The 19,926-nt window shown below is 33.9% G+C and overlaps 1 protein-coding gene across 6 annotated transcripts in view; it reads right to left on the bottom strand.

Moving 5' to 3' along the window:
• KIAA0825 (KIAA0825 ortholog) overlaps window positions 1–19,926 on the bottom strand; it is a 246,300-nt gene that overhangs the window by 144,670 nt on the left and 81,704 nt on the right. For 5 of the 6 annotated variants that reach the window (XM_039567661.1, XM_039567663.1, XM_039567665.1 and 2 more), the window contains 6 exons: window positions 18,943–19,170; window positions 17,671–17,936; window positions 16,276–16,426; window positions 12,250–12,440; window positions 9,776–9,958; window positions 3,569–3,679 (listed from right to left, as the gene is read on the bottom strand). In XM_039567661.1, coding sequence (XP_039423595.1) covers window positions 3,569–3,679; window positions 9,776–9,958; window positions 12,250–12,440; window positions 16,276–16,426; window positions 17,671–17,936; window positions 18,943–19,170 — 1,130 coding nt within the window. The remainder of the gene's footprint in view (window positions 1–3,568; window positions 3,680–9,775; window positions 9,959–12,249; window positions 12,441–16,275; window positions 16,427–17,670; window positions 17,937–18,942; window positions 19,171–19,926) is intronic. The other variant, XM_039567666.1, reaches the window with a different exon arrangement.

The following is a 19,926-nucleotide window of genomic DNA, read 5'->3' as shown; positions in this document are numbered from 1 at the left end:
CTGAAGTCAGCTAAGGAAACCATCCTCCAGCAAGGCCGTTACATCCCACTAATATGACAAAACTCCACTGTAATAGTCATTTTAGCAAAGGAAGATTTTAGACACCTCAGCCTTTGCAATTTTAACATTAAGCAAATACCTCTAACCTCAGAAGCAATGTCTATGCCAGGAAACCTTATGTACAGCTTTTGTGATTTTCACCCGGTACTTTATATATAATTGCTGACAGTGCAGCACTGACTCTACAATTATATTTGCATATTAGCACAGACTGGATTCCAGTAATATTTATCAAAAATATAAACACATATACATTTAAGTCTTGATAGAACTCACAGTCAAAGTAAATTCTCCATACTTAAAATACATACTGCAATCAAACATTAGGACTTTGTATTCTTAAAAGAATTACCTTAATTTCTGTATGTTCAAGATTAGGTTTATATATATAATCTAATGGATGTATAACCTATATATAATCTAATCAGTAAGTTAATAATTAAAGTTAAAATTAAAACAGTTATATTTTCACAGTAGAATTAATGCTATGGCTGACACCAAACTCAACACTTCACTAATTCAGTTAAAATATTTGGGCGAGTTTAATTTTTTTCTCTTCCTTTAATGTCACGCTATCCTACCTAATAAGGTCACTCATTGCCTTCAGACTAAAAGATAAGTGACAAGTTGGGTCAATTAGATTTATAAAGAATAATATTTTAAATTCCTATAGAAATAAATGACATTTTTAGAATATCTGAATTGAAAAAAAAAAAAACCAAAAAAAACCCCCTGTCTGTCATTGACCAGATGGGAAGTTATCATGTTGTAATATACACCAGTTCTTGGCTCTTTAAGCATCTTGCAAACTGAAATGTACAATGGTGTGACTCACTTGGAGGAAAAATAAAATATAGCAGACATTCCCTACAGCCATGAAGCTAGCACCAATAAATGCACTGAGAAGTTTTGTAACGTGCATATGGAGAGACATATGTTCTCTCATCCTCATAGCTCAGTACTAGTGAAAATACGACTAGCCTCATAAAAAGTGACAAAAGGTGAAGTACATATAAATATCACACATATAAATGTCCTGTTTTGTACAGAAGAAGAAAAAAACCCTATCTTTGATTTGCAAATGGTATGATTATAAACCCCAAATGAGGCAAAGAAGAATCACAATTACTACTAAAGGAACTGTAATATAAATTATCAGTAATTTTTTAGTTTGATAACCAACCATATTATTTTGGCTTGTATTCAAGACAGAAAGAAAACCTCAAGTAGGAAGCTCAAGATTTTATAAGGCAAGTAAATATGCTAATTCATGGTAACAACCTTGACACTGATGTTGGAGTCAAACTGATAAAATTAAACAGACTGTAGCCATTTTCAGCAATGAAAAACAACGTAGGAAATCCATAGTAAACAAATTAATTTCAGGAACTATCAAAACTTTCTTTTGAAATACCAAGCTTAGAAAGACTACATACTTTGTAGCTACATGTACGACAGATTAGACTCTTCAGTTAAAAATTAGGTGGCCACAGTTGAGAGGTATACAATAGCCTGTGTTTTCAATTTTGTTATGGACAGTGAACATATATACTAATTAGATATAAGATGTAAAACAAGAAAACCATCCACAAATAATTAGGATGCTCTGAAGTACAGTTTGCTGCAATACTTAAATATAATGTGTCTTGATAATGCTCTAAAGGCAGTATTTGAAGGGAGAAAAAGTTTCATTCACACAGTATAAAGCCAGTGAAAAAACTAGAACACCTCAGAATTACTCATTAGATATAGAACCCTTCACTTATTTTTTCTGAGCAGCTGAAAGGTGTGTTGTTAAAAGAGAACATTAAATATTTTACCAATATAGTTCACTCATTATCACCAGGACAGTACACAAGGTTCTCTCTGCATATATGGACTGTTCTCACACAGGTACACTGACTGTATCTTCTCAGAGATGTACTTTCTTTTGTACTTTTCATTTTCCTATTTGCTGATCAAGAAGTTGTGTATTTTATTACCTTTCTTCCAGGGAAAATAAGTGCATACTACATAGCTCTGGAATAGTTTTCTGCTATTTATTCAAATCTATCTTAATTCCACCTCAGGAAAGATAATTATGTCTGAAATGGTACCAGCATTTCCTTTACATACTGTTACACAGCATAGGGTACTCACTTGTGAAATCATCTTCCAAAACTCATAATTTGAAAATAACAGTAGCACTATAATTTCAATTTTGAGATCTGGCCTTACATGGGGACATAAAAAAACTTACTGTCTTTTCTACAATGAAAATTTAATGAAGCATAAATTTTCCAGAAATGGATGACTAGATTCCTTTCTAATGCAGTCATTCCCTCTACTGTATCCCTCCTTTTTCTTTCTCTCCAACCATGCATAACTTAAAAAGCCACTGACAAAGTTCCTTGAAGCTTGATAAACACACATGATCTTTCATGCTTTATAAGAACTTAAATTACTATTTCAAGCAGGACACATTCTGAATTCACCAGTTATTCAACTCTGCTTGGCATGTAGTTAGCGAAGCACATGACTTTGATGCAGTCACAACATACATTGCTCTGGTTCAGCAGACATCAGAGGCACCAGGGAAGGAGAGAACAGGATTGATAACATGCAGTTAGGATTGAAGCCTATGGAAAGAGATCAGCATGTTTTGTGTAGCATGGGGAAAAATCATAGCAAAAATATTTTCATATACAAGGTACAATATAATGTGCGTAGAAGGAAAGAGGTAATAAATTCAAAGCACAAGGGGCATCAATAGGTCACCACTCATTTGATAATGTACTCCTCCAAAATATAAAAATACTTTCTCAGAAAACACAGTAACATCTCACAAAAACAGCTTTTCGTGAAAATGGAGAGTGAAAACCTCTCAGGAAATAATTTTGAAGAGGAAAACAGGGAGGTGAAGGGGTTAGAAGAGGATCTACACTGGTGTGGGAGCGCTTTAGATGCAAAATTAGAAAGCAAACAGCAGTGCAGCTGGTAGCACGTATCTTCTATGTAACTTGTCATTATATGCAGTGACACAGAAAAGTTAAGCTTTTGCTTCTAATCATTCAATAATCTCCAAAAAATTGAACTACAATCAAGCAGCATATTTTTCAATGAGTTATTTATGTACCATATATTTATTTAGCAGCAATCCTAGACAGAAAGGCATACATTCTTTATCTCCCCTTTCATTATAAGTCCTTCAGAACATCAGCCATGCTGAACTTCTGTATTGTCAAGAACTATATACTCTTTAATTAAAGCCAGAAAACCTTACAGATAATTCAAATATCAAACATAATTAATAGACTAGCAAAACACAGTGCTTTCAGTGCAACTTTTCTTCAGACTCTCAAACATTAGAGAAATCTGTAAATGAATTAAAAAATGCTTCCATATCTTTTTAAAATCAGAATATTAATTACACATTTATTCAGATACACTCTTTTTCAAAATGTAACAATATTTAACTAATACTAACTATCTGGTGATCCTTTTACAACAATCAACTTTTGATACTCACTTCAGTAAGAAAAAACAGGATGATGGTATGCAAAATAACCAGTGCAATGGATGATAAAAGACTTCTGAAAAATCTTGAGGAAGATGTTCATCAGAATTATCCAGAAATGTCCTGAAAGAATCCAAATACTTCTGAATTACATGGGAGACTGAAAATTCCCTTGGATCACTACTACTTAGTACTGATGTATGAATAGAAGACAGAAAATAGCTCATGATAAATACTACTAATATACGTATGCAAACACATAATTGCAAATCTATTAATGTACTGTAAAAAATATAGTTCTATATTTTATTTAATTTCACTCTTTGAAACTCAGTATCTAATAACTGTTATCCAAGTTTTCTTTGTATTTTTACTCATATATAACACATTTTCAAATTACGTTTGAAGATGCATTCAAAACGCAAATTTCTCTTCATTCATTTCTACAGCTCTTTTCTTCCTGCATAACAAATGTATCATATTTTAGATACTTTTATAATAATGATATATAAAGTATCTTTTGAAATTATACTGACTGACATGCAAGTACATATAGACTTTGGATTAAATTGGACAAAAATTTGAACCAGAAGCTTTGGACCTTCAATGGCTTGAGAGAAATGGAATACTGCTTGTTTTCAAATATAAGGAACTAGAGAAGAACTAGATTCCTGTCCCTTTTGCAATACTTCACTTACTCAAATGATGTGAGAGGCACAATATACGGATACGAAAAATGAAACATTTTATCAATTAATTATATTATAGAATTACAAATATGTGTAAGAACAGGACTCTATCATTTAATATTTGCCTTTAATTGTTGTTCAGTAATAAATTATAAGTATTTGTAAAATTTTCTAGCAGCCACTAGGATTGAATAATGTGGGATAGCAATGGATGCCCCTTGGCCTCTTCCCTTTTTATTCTCATTTACAATGCATACAATTCCAGCAGAGAGGAATTCCAGTCTGTTACGTCCATCTTCCTTCAACTACAAACAATTATCACTTCACAAGTACCTTACTTTTCACCTTACTTGGCTGTGAATTTCTTATCTTTCATCTAAAGTAATTCAGAACTGTTGTTACACGTCTTTTAGGTCACTGCCCAGATGAAAGAAGAGAGAAAATTATACTTTTTCAACAAGAAAGGTAGCTGTATAGTTTCTGAACTTCTCCAAAAGACAGGCTGTTTTATTTGGAAATCAGTCTCACTAATAAAGAAAAAAAGAGCAAAAAGAATTTACTACAGATACCTAAATGATCCTAAGTAAACAAAATCTGAGCAGAAGGATTAGCACAGTGAATTTGTGCTCTTTGTGAATTCATGAAGACCTGAAGATTAAAAATAAAGCTGAGATCCTAGTATAGCTAAAGGAAGAGCTTTAACTCAAAAGGAATTATTTTAAGGACAGTAATTTCAGTATTATGAAACTAAAAAAGAAATATTGTCTCTCATTCACTGAAATATTTTTTTCTGGATATAGCAAAGCATAGAGCAAACATCCTACAAGAAAGTGTGATAAATACATTTGGTTAGCAATCTAAAATTTAAAAAAAAGACCACATCTTGTCTATTGGTTGTGTAGGAACTGTTTGAGAGAATTCTGGACTAAAGCAGCGTGTTAAGTATGTCTTCTTAGCTGTATCCTAAGGAGAAGCACTGGGCAGATTTTTGGATTCTGACTTATTTGCTTATAATGAAATCTCTACAGAAATTTTTAAAGTGAGACAGAGATAATCTGAGGCTCTGTTTAAACACTAGAATAACTTCAAATACTACTAAAAAACCAAGTGTCTAATGATAATACAGTAATTCTCATGACAGCATTTCTTAATGTCCACTGCTGGCTATGTAACTCTTGCCAGGAAAACCCAACTCTGCGCCAGACTGTTGAACTCAACTACTCTTCTGATAGACGTGTAATAATAGCTAGCAGGACATTTATTTTAGCTTCAAGTTACGCTAAAGCAGCTGCCTATTATCTCAAAGCAGCAGATAGCAGATTTAATACCAAAGCAAGATTTCAAGTTAGAGTGGTTTTATTCTTCAGTAGAGTATGACAAGGTGAGAATTGATTCTGTAAGACTGAGTGCAGGTGTGAAGAAATGAGATGCCAACAAGATGCATCCTAATGGTATTTCCTTGTAGTCTTCCTACAATTCTCTCTGCGTAAGGAGAGAGATTACTAAAACATTTGATTACATTACTAAAAAGCAACTTCATGAGTTATAACTCATATATTAAAGAGAAACGTTTTCAGTCTTTAATATTGAATGACATTAAATTTACAACAATAGAGAGTAATTTTGCCAATCTCTAAATACTTCTCTCAACATTTAAATAATTTACCTGACTTCTTGTTGAGAAAGTAAGACATAACGATTCATAGTATGAAATCACAAAAAGGTGCATCCACCTTATTCTTTATGTTCTTCCTTTACAGACTATTATCGCCTACTTAGTACAAAAGACTAAAGAATATCAGAAAAAGCACAAGAATAGATCTGCTCCAAACTGAGCAACCCTCAACCTGATGCAGAAGACAGTCTCTGCTTTGAGGCCCGGATAATTTACTACTCTGAGTGAAGTGTGGCATTGGATTCTCCCGTGTATTCATAGGCAGCACGGAAACTGTGTGATCCATTACACAAAACCCCAGCTACTAGACCTGAGTAACTGACAACAATCTCATCACTGAATAAGACAGTGATGACTGGAAATTCAGAAGTATGAAGCTCCTCTTATTTCAGAGGTTTGAGTAAGCAGCAAGAAAATAGTAACACTTAGTAGATTTGGGGAGCACATTCTAGAGACTCATTGTTCAACAGGTCCTCGACAACGTGGACAAAAGCAGACAGAGAACAGATGTTTAGGACATTTTCAGGGGACACTAAACTGGGGTAAGTGGACACAGTAGTTAACACAACAGCTGAGTGCCTACTCACGGATGACTGGATCAAAGGAATTCACAAAGTTGACTGAGGTAAAGAGCAACTGTTTACTTCAGCAAGAGAATTACAATAACCTAGGCTGGGGCTAACTAGACCTTACTTGTCTGAGTGCCACCCTACCCAACCACAGACCTGAGGCTTATGGGAAGCAAGGTGTTGAAGACAAGGCAATAGTATATTTTCAGTAGAAAAAATGTGAACTGCACACTGGGCTGCATTAGGAGGGGCACAGCAACTAAAACAAAAGACAGTGATTTACCTCATCTGCTTGGCAACAGTTTAAGCCTTACCGAAAATATTTTGTCCAGCTCTTGGGCCTACAGTTCAAGGAGAATGTGCAGAAACTGGAAAAGACTTAATTGAATCATCTATAAGAAATGTTTGAAGGCCCTAGACTCCTTCACTCTGGTGAAGTGGTGGCTTGAAAGTGTCAGTTCATCTAATGGCAGCCTACAACGACCCAAAGAGTAATAACAAAGACAACACTGACTTAACTTTTCTCAGCAGGGGCTGATGTGATACAGCAAGTTATAGCCAGCAGCTTTGAAGGCTCACACTAGATATTAGGCAATACTTTGCACTAAGGTATGGCAGCTGTGGAGCAGGCTTCAAAAAAGTTGTGTCAGTCAAACACAGTCATGTTCGACTGCTCTTGGTGATGGTTCTGCTTTGAGGAGGAGGCTAGATTAGACAACCTCCAGTAGTCCTTTCCAAGCAGCATTTACATTATGCTAAAGATACTTCGGGAAGGCCACAGAAGGGTGCAGAAAAATGAAGCACAGAAAAGCAAGTATTAAAACCAGATGACCCAAGATTCACAGGTGAATTTTGGACCAGATCTAAGAAAACTTGTCACACAGAAAAGAAATTCTAGATCAGAAAATTAGGAATGAGAGAACATATACCAGAATCACTATTTGAAGTTAAAGATACTATTAATTTTTCAGCATCATTACTGTTTTGTTCAATTTCCACAAAATAATTAAGAAATTTGAATAATTTTAGTTCCCTTAAGCAGCAGTGAATAGTCTCCCTAGTAAGCTAAAAATGAGCCAGTCGTATTATTACACAACTCCTGGAAAACAATGTTCTGTCATTGCCACATTTATGATTACACAGAACTTTCCTGAGAAGTCTAGAGATTAACTGACATTTAGTCGCTTAAGGGAAAACTTCCAGTACCAAAAGAGAGCATGATTGATTTAAAACAAAAACCTTTTTTTCACAGGTAATTTTACCAAAGGTTTGAAAGAGTCAGACAGAATTTGTGATTATACAATATAATTGCACAGAGAATTGATGAAAGATTCCTTTAAAAGCAGGATAGCTTTAAGATTTGTTATTGATAGATTCTTAATGTGATGAACTATGCACACCCCAGTAAACAATGGACCTAGGTAGAACACATAAAATTCATTATATCAAATTGTTTCCAATTGGATATAGTAATTTAAGAAGCTGATTGGCTAAACCACTTTTTTCTTTGTACTCTGGACACTGGGTTAGGTTACCTGACAAATATTGGCTGCAATTAAACATACAATATAAAAAAATTGTTTTGATAAAGGGACCTCACAGATTGTGAAAACACAAGTTCTGAATACAAGTTCATTTTAAAAAATCCTATTTTACTTACTCTAAAACATACATCATCTATATATAAATGGTCTTCATTGTTAATATTATTTTTGTAACTATAGAATAAAATATGACACTTTTTTGTATTTTTTTTAAACAAAGCTGCCGTATTTTGATGGTGATTTGCACAGGACTTTGTAGTAAATTAAATGAGCTGCTACATTCTGCACATGTCAAGTTTTTGATCACCAGACAAGCAAATTCAGGTAATGAAATTCATATCCCTAACTATGAAGGCTATGTGACCAAGTTGTTTACCTGCAGCATTTTACATAAAATAAAAAACAAGTTTTTCATTGATACTTTGTTCTGAAACTCCGTGAGCTCTCCAGTAAGCACAAAATTTTCTGTCATGGTATGTATAGATAAATATGTAAAAAATATTGATCAGTGGAAGAGACTAGAATCACTAAAAGGAACAAATTATACTGCATATTTATTTTGGTCCATCATTCTAAGGGCTTTCATAAAAGAAAGGTGAAATGTCAAAACTGACAGTAGAAGCAGTTACAGCTACTGCAATGTCCTTTCCTGCCTCCATTACTACTGCCACAGCAGGACCACCTAATCTGTTCCTGAGTCACCTTCTAAATTGCTATCTATTCATAAGCCTGTGTTCTATAAGATCAAACATCCAGTTACAATTCACTTTTGCATATTCTTTAGAGCCCACAAATATTAAAATGAGACCACATATGACAAAAAAATTTTAGTTAAAGAAGCTTATATGCAGGAGGTCGCCACCCTAGTACTACCTAGAATAATGAAGTAAAAGCCAGCTGAATAGGATGTGGCTTCATTAGCTTGGGGTTTTGTTGCTCCTCTTTTTTGAATTTGTGATCTCACTTTGTATTGTCTCTTACACCAAATTTACAGCAGAATTTTAGTAACAAAAGACTCAGACCCAATTTCAGTGCAAGTTAAATGTCCTTTTCCTTACAGTTGTGACTTGAGAAGACATGATTTTATAAATACAGGCATTCTATATTCTTACTCTTTTAACTATATTTGTTGAAGTATGCCAGTCACGTAACCAGATGATCATTTCAGTAAATTACCTTTACATTCCAGTACTTCTAGAAATATTATGAGATGACAATGGAACATTCTGATTTAGCCAGAAGCTTAAAGTAGATAATCTGAGCTAGTAAGATGATTTTTTTCCAATTGATGAATTACTAAGTTCTTGAAAACCCTGCCAAAGTCTTTGGTAGCACAGTACTAAATGTTTTTAGATAAGTAAGACTGTATTTCAAAATAAATCTGTCCTAACTGAAAAATAAATTGCAAATTTGGGACAGTAATTATTAATTAAATTCTACTGGTTTTGTCACAGAGGAAATCAATCCAGACATTCACTGTGGTCTATGTTATTAACAGACAAAAAAATATACAGCACAGGAGTTTGATCCAAAGCTAATAAAATCCCAGCGGATATAACTGGGCTTTAGGTAAGATCACAAAAATAAGTCCAGGATCAAATTGAGAAATAGTCAAAAACCATTAAAACGTGCAAATACTATGCACTGCATCTGATTTCAACACAAAAATTCATCTTGTAGATCAATCCATGTAAGTTCAAGAAGCAATTTTATCTCAAATTGAATGTTTATTTCATACTCACTCATACAAATTCTTCAGTGGTGAAGTCAAAATAGCCAGCACAGAGATCAGACTATTGCAGTGGCTATGGATTTTACAGATCTTGAGATCTCTGTCTTTGTGTGGATTCAGAAACTTTTGCACAGAACTACAAATTGACCAGAGCATGTCTTCAGTGGACATCAAAATTGCTGCAATATCAATTCTGTAGACAAAAAAAGCCCCAAGAATAACATTACTTAGGACATCTGAATAGTTGTAAATTTCAATTAAACAGACATTTCCTCTGACAAGATAAACCACCAAAATCATAGCATGGACTTTAAATTTCCTCTTCAGTGATACAGGAAGTCTGCATCCACTACTCTGTAAAAAATCAACTATTCCACAGACAAGTTGTTACTGAAACCAGTAAAAAGAAGACTTAAAAGATTTGGAAATGTCACTAGGCAAGAACAATTTACTTTCTAAATTACAAGTAAATAAATTTAAATTTTGTTTTCTTATAATTAAAATCTACATACTTTTCAAATCCTGATGGGGCAAAAAATAGGAACAAAGGAACTTAATCTTCAATTTGCAAAACTAACTCCGTACAACATATTATAATGTGGAACATTTCTGAGTCAGTCGTCTGCTGCCTGTTGATACTGGCTAGCAAGGCATCATGCATCATTGGCCTGAACAACAGCAAGAACCCAAACTACAATGACATAATCTCACAAGACTACGCTGACATACAATACATAGGAAACGTGAATAACACAAAAAATATGGGATGTATGAGGTTGGGCCTTAAAAAACTACTTAAGCACCTAAAAGCCATGGATGCACATGTGATCATATGCAATTTCAAGGATCAAGTTATTTTTTAAAAATTTAGGCAAACACACATAAACAGACATTTGTCCATATTACACATCAGTTCTCTATCATTTCATTGGGAGAAAAGATACCTTCACTAACTATAACATTATTAAAAAATATGTAAAGCCTCTGTGATAAAAATATATTGAATTATATTGAGTAATTTTTTTTCACTTATTCATGACTGGATAGTTCAATTTACTTAGTGAAAAATTCAAGAATCACCTTATTGAATATACAACTTTTCTACAAAATGATAATGTAAAAAGTTCTTTCTTGTTCAGTAATTTGAAGTAAATTCATATAGAATTGACTAATACAACATTTAAGTAATACTGTACTTTTCATATTTCAGGGCATTTTTTTCCCCAAAAAAAATTCCACTAAAGTTTTCAGAAAACCTCTCTGTACCAAAAGATATAGAAGAACCTGATCACAGTAAGTTAGTGCAGGAATAGAGCACACAACAGGCATATAGAATAAAACTTTGGGGTTTTTCTACCCATTTCAACAATGTGATCTTGTGCAAGTTACTTGAGCTTCCACGACAATACTTTCCATAATAAAACTTGAGATGACAGCATGTAACGCTTAGCTCACACAGAACATGTATCTGCTTAGTGTCTCTAACCCTCTAAAAATTACAAACTCTTTAACTCTTCTCAGTGGTGCTGTGCAATAGACAAAATGCAATGGTCAGAAACTTGTGCACAGGAAGTTCCACACAAATATGAGGAAGAGCTTCCTTACTGCGTGGGTGACCAAGTACTGGAACAGAGTGCCCAGAGAGGTTGTGGATTCTCCCTCACTGGAGGCATCTAAAAGCTGTCTGGACTCAGTCTTGTGCTGTGTACTCTGGGACAACCCTACTTGAGCAGGGAGGTTGGACCAGATGACCCATTGTGGTCCCTTCCAATCTCACCCATTCTGTAATTCTGTGTGATCCTGTTGTGACAAATACACCTATTTATTCAGTAAAACAAGATACTGGATAGAAAGGATAAAGGTAGGGTAAACTTCTATTTGAAGACACCTACTTCAGTATTTCTCAAAAAGACCCTCCTCTTTGGCAAAACATAAGAATTGCTACAAGAAGAACTTCAATTTCTTATTTCCTAAAATGACAGAAAAAGGAGTAGCATCTTTCTCCTCTCTCTTTCTACACCACTGGCATTATTCTGATAAATGTTTTGATGTGGCCTTGTAGCTCTTCCACTTGAAAAGCCCTATAAAAACCAAACTCTACTGGAATACATTAAGTTTTCTTAATGAATCAACAGCTTGATTTCAAATCCTGATGGTGCCAATTTTGTCCACATCTTTGGATGCATCCCCAATCCTCAATGCACTTCCATTGTGAGGCTTTCAAACCAATCAAGCAGTTTATGGAACAATTTCACAGAGAATTGAAAGAGGCCTTCGATTCTGCCCAGTATGCAATATAACTACTAAATATACTTAAATATACAAAATATATTTTATTAAAATGAACATCAAAATGCATAGATTTGGTCTATCCCCTCTGCATTGTTCATTAACATTTAAATTTGAATCAAAGCAGTGAATAACAGAAAACTAGCATTTACTTATTTTTCCATTAAAATGGTGCAGGAAATAGACAACCATTACCTGATTTGTAGTGTTCTTTTGTAACTGGGACACACCTGACAATATCTGGAGGATAGAATATCCAAAGATCGCTCTAGTACCTCTGTAAGAATCTCCTGGGCTGTCTTTGGAGGCAGAATAGTCCATAGATCATGATGAAGAGCACAGCAGAAGTAATGCCACATCTGGACAGAGAATGAGCATCTTTCCCCCTATCAAAACCACCACACATTAAATAACAAAAACACACCTTCTAAATTGTCAATTTAACTCCTGTAGGTCTAACAATTCAATCTGAAAGGAAATAGCTAAAGAGATTCAGGAATATCATGACCGACAAAGGGTCCTTGAAAAGATGTGAGACATCTATATTTGCAAGCAAATGTTGCATTTCAGTCACAAAACTACAGTTCTGCCACAAAATCAAACCACAGCGTTTGAAAACTTATATCTTCAATTAACCTATTTTCAAAACTCATAGTGTTGTAAGTTTAGTTTAAAAACATAGGCAGTATTCTGTACCCACCAGAATAGTCAGACAAACTTAACATAGCAGCTCCTTTGTCTGCAAAATAAATAATTATTTAAATTACTTAAGCATATGTATTTACCCAGATTCATAAATGCTACACATAACCATGATTATAAAACCTTGGTTATATATAAAAAATATGCAAGAAAAGAAGTAAAAAGAACAATTGAACTCTTACACCCATAATAAGAGATGCCCAGAATTTTTTACTAAGCTATTTTTGCCTCTTGTAATTTTAATGTTTTGAAACCAAACATTTTCTGGGAAGGAATCAGCACTGGCATCAATATTGTCTAAATAGATCTACCCCACTAAGACACAGAAAAAAATACAAAGGAGTCAAAATCACAGCAGTTAATCCATAATATTTCTATAAAGTACACAGGAAAACTCACATTTAAATATTTCAACTAATACCTATTCAGAATAGCATTATCATGAAGCTTTTTGAGAACAGAGACTTCAATCTTCAGTTCCAACATCCCAAAAGAACTGAGAAATATTTTAAGAATTTGTTGATATTTTAGCATTATCTGAAGCATAAAATAACCCCACAATTTTTAAAATGCTTTTAGAGTTTTATAGGCATTATTTAACAATAAAAATAAAAGTAATAATAATCTGGCTTCTTTTTAAATACATTAGCATAAACATTAGCAATTATTGGAAGTTGTCACTATTTGTTTGTTCTCTCACACAATATTTGAAGTGCATTTTATATTAAAAAGTGGCAAATTATGACAAAGAACAAAATAAACAAGCTTGTGACCACTGCTCTTGTCATTGAATTTATGACTGAGGTATAGTCATTGCTGGTATTTCATTTAGAAAAAAAAGAAGAAAAACAAATAATTAGAGCATCCAATTTTACAGGTTTCACTAATGCAGAAGATAAAATTGTAATAGGACTGACTTTCAAAAGAAAATCATATGACTATTCTTTGTACATATAACCATAAGCATCATATTTCAATAGGCAAACAAAGAAAAATTATCCCTCTGGTATTTTGTTACCAAGCACTTGATACGTGTTTCCATACTGTCAAAATGGGATTGTATTACATTGGCCAAAAAATTTATATAATAAAATAATGCACTTATTAAAATATTTTCCTGTTTTTCTTATATGAAATAAAATTACAATATTATTGCATGATACATGGAAATATAATAAGAATCTGAAAGTTGAATTCATAACACAACTCATAGCTTCATAATTTTGAATAACTTGAATGTTACTATGTTTCTAGATGCCTGGGGTTTTAGATGATTACTCTTAGGGTACCTTCAAGTAAAAGCTATCCATAAGTAAGACCCTAACCCTACCTTACATTTTACTGAGATTTCCCTTTCTTTGCAAAAGCATTTCAACTGTTACAAAATAAAACTACCAGATAAAAAATAATTAGTATGAATGCCTAATGGAAGCCAATTTATTTTGGCCCTATCTTTATTTAAAAAATAAATCTAAAAATTTTCAAAACCCCTGCAGATTTAACAACCAAAAATACAATTCTAAATTGACTTCTTTACATAGGTTGTTTATTCTTTTACATTACTGAAAGTCAACAACTTTTACTTTTTAACTTTGTAACTATAAACACAACTTGTTTCACTTTCTCTGATTTGGTTTATTTAAGTAATAGCTCTTTTCCCCCTTTTTAGTATTGTACCTCCACTGCAGAAGCAACAATATCACTGAAGATTTAAATGAGATTCACTCCCCTTTTCTGACCTGTGTTTCTATTTGTTGCCATTTCCAGACAACTCCACTGATAAGTATCTGCTGTTTCTGCAGGCTTCATATAATAAAAACAGATGTGAGCTTTTATTTAGCTTATATACCAGGAAACAAGCAGCTGTGTTTTATTACATAAGCCACTCAGTATTATCTTTGAACAAACAATTCTTTATTCTTTGACTGTTAGAAAACATAAGTTCCCACAGCTACAGCAGATGTCTGCTACACTAAGAGCTTCATTCAAAAACATAATCTGGAGAGCTGGCCCAGTGGCACACGCCTCCTGCTGAGCTCATATGTTGGAAGAAGCCACCTCTCACTGCTGGAAGTTTCAGTAGGGAGTCGTCTTTGTAACAAGCAATAGATCTTAAACCAATCTCTTCAATTTAGGATGCCTATAAGAGGTCAATTGACATAACATCTGCTCAGCTGCACAGCTCCTGAAGGCACTCAGAATAGATCATGGTCCACCCTTGGGCTCAGTAAGAAGACATGACCCAGTAAGAAGACAAGAGTGATCATGTAAAATTACATACTTTTTACCTCAAATCCTGCAAACATAGAGAGTTGAGACACCAGTTTTCCTCATTCCTTCCTGCACACATCAGTTCTGTTCAGTAATGACAGAACTGTTTAGCTACTCCATATTTTTTGTCAGACAACTAATTCTCCATGGTGAAGTTACTGGGTCACCAATAAACAGGACACAGCACCATAGGGACTACAGACAAGGAAGATCATATCATGATTCATCAGTTGCCAAAACCCACTGCATTTCTTACCTAATCATCTGGGGTTCCATTCATACAAAACTGAAATGTTTATTTACTTGTCTTTGAGGGATGGACATTTTGATAGATTACTACTCCATGGTCTGCATGCCCTATCCAGCAGAGATTTTGTCACTGACTCAGAAGCTTCTTATACTACATCTGTAGATTACATGTATCAGACAGAATTTTCTCTCATGCAAGAATTCTAGAAAATGCTTAACAGAACACACTAATTGTCTCACACAGAAAATGATACAAGGAAGGACAAGACTTTGTCTCCAAGAGATCTCAGTTATTTTTGATAAAAAACCCATATAATACTTCACCCTGAAATTAAGTGAAAATAATTTCAACAGTGTATATTAACCTATGTTTGTATTTAATTATGATGAAGGAAAAAAAAATCCAATAAATGAACATAATTCCGCCAGCTTTTATTTTTTCATAGAATCATTAGGATTATAGCTATAGATTAGACCTGTGACTTCAAAATGCAGGTGAAATGGCACTGGTTATTTCAAAAATATATTGTTGAACACTTAAGGTAACTATAGTGACCATCTTTCTTTGTTACACCCTTTATGCACAAAAAGTAATAAGGGGAAGCAATTGATAATAAAATATCAAAGAATCAGATAAAAAATTTCCCAGAAAAAAAATTTCATACGTTATACTTTCTAAAAGAAGTGTTAAGTTCTTAGAGATTAATGACTGTGTCTCTTTAGTGAGTTCTATATAAATGTCTTGACACACAATAAATAGTTTATGAAGTAAATGACACAAACACTTCACGGTAACAACCTATCTCATCTTTAAATGACTAGGTTTTCCTACATAATTTCTAGAGAGACACTTGCCTGCAATAAGAGATATTTCAAAAGAGTAAATTCCAATAATACTTATGTAAAAACAATGCTGATCTCATGCTTCTGATTTCAGAGGGCTGGCAACCACTAAAACACGTTTTATAAAAGGGAGGCATAGTAAACTTAACCTCACACCTCATAAAAAGCTTTGCAGTCATCCCAGTAGTGGCTCTCAGCATCCTGTAAAATGCTTGTAGCACAAACTCTGACGCAGTAGTTTGTTACTTGAAACTGGAGAATGTCGATGAATTCCTGATATTGTTGGACAGGCACTAGGAACAGGGGTCTGTTCGGAGAGAATGATTAAAGAGACAATGATTGAAAGGCTGTGCACTAGGAGGTAACAATCCCTAGCACTGCAAATAGTTTTGATTAGTAGGTATCAATCATTCATTTCCTCTTGGTCCTGTAGTCTGAACCTAGCATTCAGTTTTGCAACTTTTTGTTTCAAAACTTTTAAAAATATGTCTGCTTGTCTATAAATTCTCATTTAACCAATCACTGAGAAATAAATGACTTCATCTTATTTTCTGAGACAAGTAAATTTGTCATTCACCTACTTGGAGTTTCAGTGTTGCAGCATACTTGCATCATCAATTATTACATCAGCACTGAGTGTGATAAAGAAAACATAAGCACAGAGTACAGAGATTGCTTTTGGTAGATATGTACTAAAACTCTTTGATAATACACCTAAGTAGAATTATTGAGCAGTATTTTGGCTCAGACTTCCCACTCACAAAGATACACCTCATGTGGGAGACAGTAAAACATCGGAGGGAAAGTAGCTCAACTGTGCATATAACCACTTAGAAATCATACATTCCTTAGAAATTGTGCTGGTTCATGGTCCCACCCCAAAAGCACCGTTTCTACTTCCAAATTGCACATGGCTAGAAACATGTGGACCAGTAAAGAGACTCCTAGTACCTTAAGTCAAAATCTCCTAAGAGCAAGTGCAGTTATACTGCCTGCCAGATCAAACACTGTCTTTGACTTTACACTCCTACTTCATATCTTTTCTAATTTTTATTCTGCATGTAATAATAAACTAAATTCTAAAACTACCATGTATGTATTTCTTTACATGTCTGAATACAGATGGCGTAAGGAAAAAACACAGAAATGTATTTTTATATTGTCCTCTAAGATTGTTGTGTGCTAATAAATCAGATCTTATGCAAATTATGCATTGCAAAGGTCAGAAAAGGAAATCAAGGCCTTAGCACTTTATTTATATGACAGCAGAGTACATTCAGTTCCCTGGACAATCCTATTTTCTCAAAGTTAATAGTTAAAAAATATTGATCTGCAAATCAAATGCAGATCTTACACATAAATAATTTGTTTTGCAATGGCTGCTTTAGACTATCATGGTGATTCAAGTATTTCCATAAATAGTACACATACTGCATGTGCTAAAAAATATGATGCAATTTGGAAAACTACCACCATACTGTATCACCAAAATGGAATGAAGTCTCTTATTATTTATGTTTGAATTAAACATTTTAAGTAAAAAGGACATACTTTTTGCTTGTTTCTCCCATTAAACTGCTATACATTGTAAAATGTTGAAAGACATAGATCGCTGTGGAAAGGGACGCATACAGGTCTTGCAGGGGAGCCTTCAAGGGAACATCTTTGCTTTTCTCCTCTAGTCTTGCCAGAACAGCTGTTGCCACTTTGCTGCAGGCCTCTAGAAAGTTTGATCTAATTTCCTGAAGAGAATCATCTCTGCAGGCCAGAGCCAATGGAAGCAATGTGTCGAGTTCTTCCATGATGTCAGAACAAAACTGAGAGAAATAAATGTGGCACCAAGTTATTTGCATTCTGACAGCACTGCTTAATTTATACACACTAAGGTCAGATTCTTGAATAATGAAATTGGCATGAAACATAAATATATTTAATCAGTTTACAAACATTTTAATCTCTTAAACAGAGGAGTAATGTTCCTTTAAAGTAAATTAAATATTCTTTCATTCCTTCTTGCTTTAAAGCTGCATATTCTACACTAGGGGAAATATTAAAACCATCTCATGCCAGTAATGCCTTCATTTGGTTTTGATGTCACTAAATGCACATTCAAAGCACAAGGTTAATTCCTTGTACATAAGGATAATTTTCTAAACTAATTCATTTTGAAAAATACACAAACACCAGATTCCCGGCACGACTCTCAGCACCAGATTTGGAAACAAACATGTCATCTCTTAATAAATTCATACATTGATCTCCTTAAAATTATCTCCCAAATCAGGGTTATTTCAAGCGGACATTCATTAACAGCATTCCAAATCTGCTAGAATAGTTGCAAAGCTTACTAAAGAATGTCTTTCAAACATACCTTTCCTTGCAAAAAGAATTTAATAAATAAATGACCTTTCAGCCAAATCAAATAACTCTAAATTGGCTTTATTACTGGTTATGCCAATTAGTTGAATGGCATGCCTAATGATATGAATACAGGAAATCCCTTTATAGCTGTATTTCAAAGCTTTCGACATTTTCCCATCGAATCACTTGGTAACAGAGCAGATACTAATCAGAATGCTTTAGAACTTTTTGGCTGAAAAAAATAATGCCAGTGAAGTTTAAAAGTGAATTCTTTCAAGTACAAACTATGGGCTCTTGTATAAAGCTCTCTACAGCTTCACATTGTAATGCCTCTCACTTTCTTCTTAATTCCATTTATATAAGATATAGAATATTAATAGTACTGTAAGTACTTCAAAGTGTAGATGGCAAACAGCCTTGGCATTCTGTCTCCCTTCAAACTTCAGATCTTTTGATACCTGCCTTAGCAATTCGTTTTGGTTGCTCCTCCTGTTGTACTGCTCTGCAGGACTCCCTCATTTGCTGGTTGTTTACAAGACTCATTGCACAGCCTACAGCTGAAAACTCTTCTTTCTGCTCATGTTGAAGAATTTTAGATGAAAAATCCTCAATTGCTATTGTTATACAGTGAGCCACAGAAGAAGACAGGTCTTTAAAAGCATTTCTCCAGCCAAAATTTAGTAAAACAGGCTGAAATACATATTAAAATTAAATCAATCAGAAGTCATTACTGAATGTTAATATTGTCTGAAAATTAAATGCACATCTATAATTAAATTACAGGACACTGTCATATTTTAAAATTAATTTAAAGAATTTAAAATATAGTCCACTAGCATTGAAAAGCAGTGTTTACACTCAACAAAAACATGCTTAACAACATTAAACTTGTCATAAAATTTTTAAGAAAAAAATTCCTGTTTAAACAAGATAGCTTTTAAAAAAACATACTTCATCTTTACTTGATTTGTAATCTTTAACAGAATCTACTTAACAAAGTCAAAAGAATTTATAGACATTTTCAATAGCAAAACAAGTAATCTAGCAATGTATACCCTGTAATAATTTTCACTGCAAGGTAAGAACTGGAAGTTACTAACCATGAATCTCAATGGAAAACACTTAAGAGAAGCTGGTTTTAACACAGCCACACTGTACTTCGCTTCTCTAGAACTGGATTTAGCAAAGATTAAAATGTTTAAATAGAGATTTGTAGTTTTTGGGCAACACTGGCTTTTACTGTGGTTTACATCAGTTCCTTGCCTTCTTCAAACAGAGACTTCTGAAGTCATCTAAGTGCAATAGCTGCTAGAAGTAGACATGGTAGAGCATGATTACTTTTCGACTTATCTGAGTTTGCATTGCTCTTAAATCTCAATCATTGCTCTAAATCTTAATCAGACTTAAACCTTCGCAGAAGTGGCCAGTTGAGAATTGCACCACTTC

This window comes from Corvus cornix, chromosome Z (genome assembly GCF_000738735.6).
Source record: "Corvus cornix cornix isolate S_Up_H32 chromosome Z, ASM73873v5, whole genome shotgun sequence".
NCBI lineage: Eukaryota > Metazoa > Chordata > Aves > Passeriformes > Corvidae > Corvus > Corvus cornix.
The sequence above is the reverse complement of the archived record's forward strand: the minus strand, read 5'-3'. Positions and strand labels throughout refer to the sequence as shown.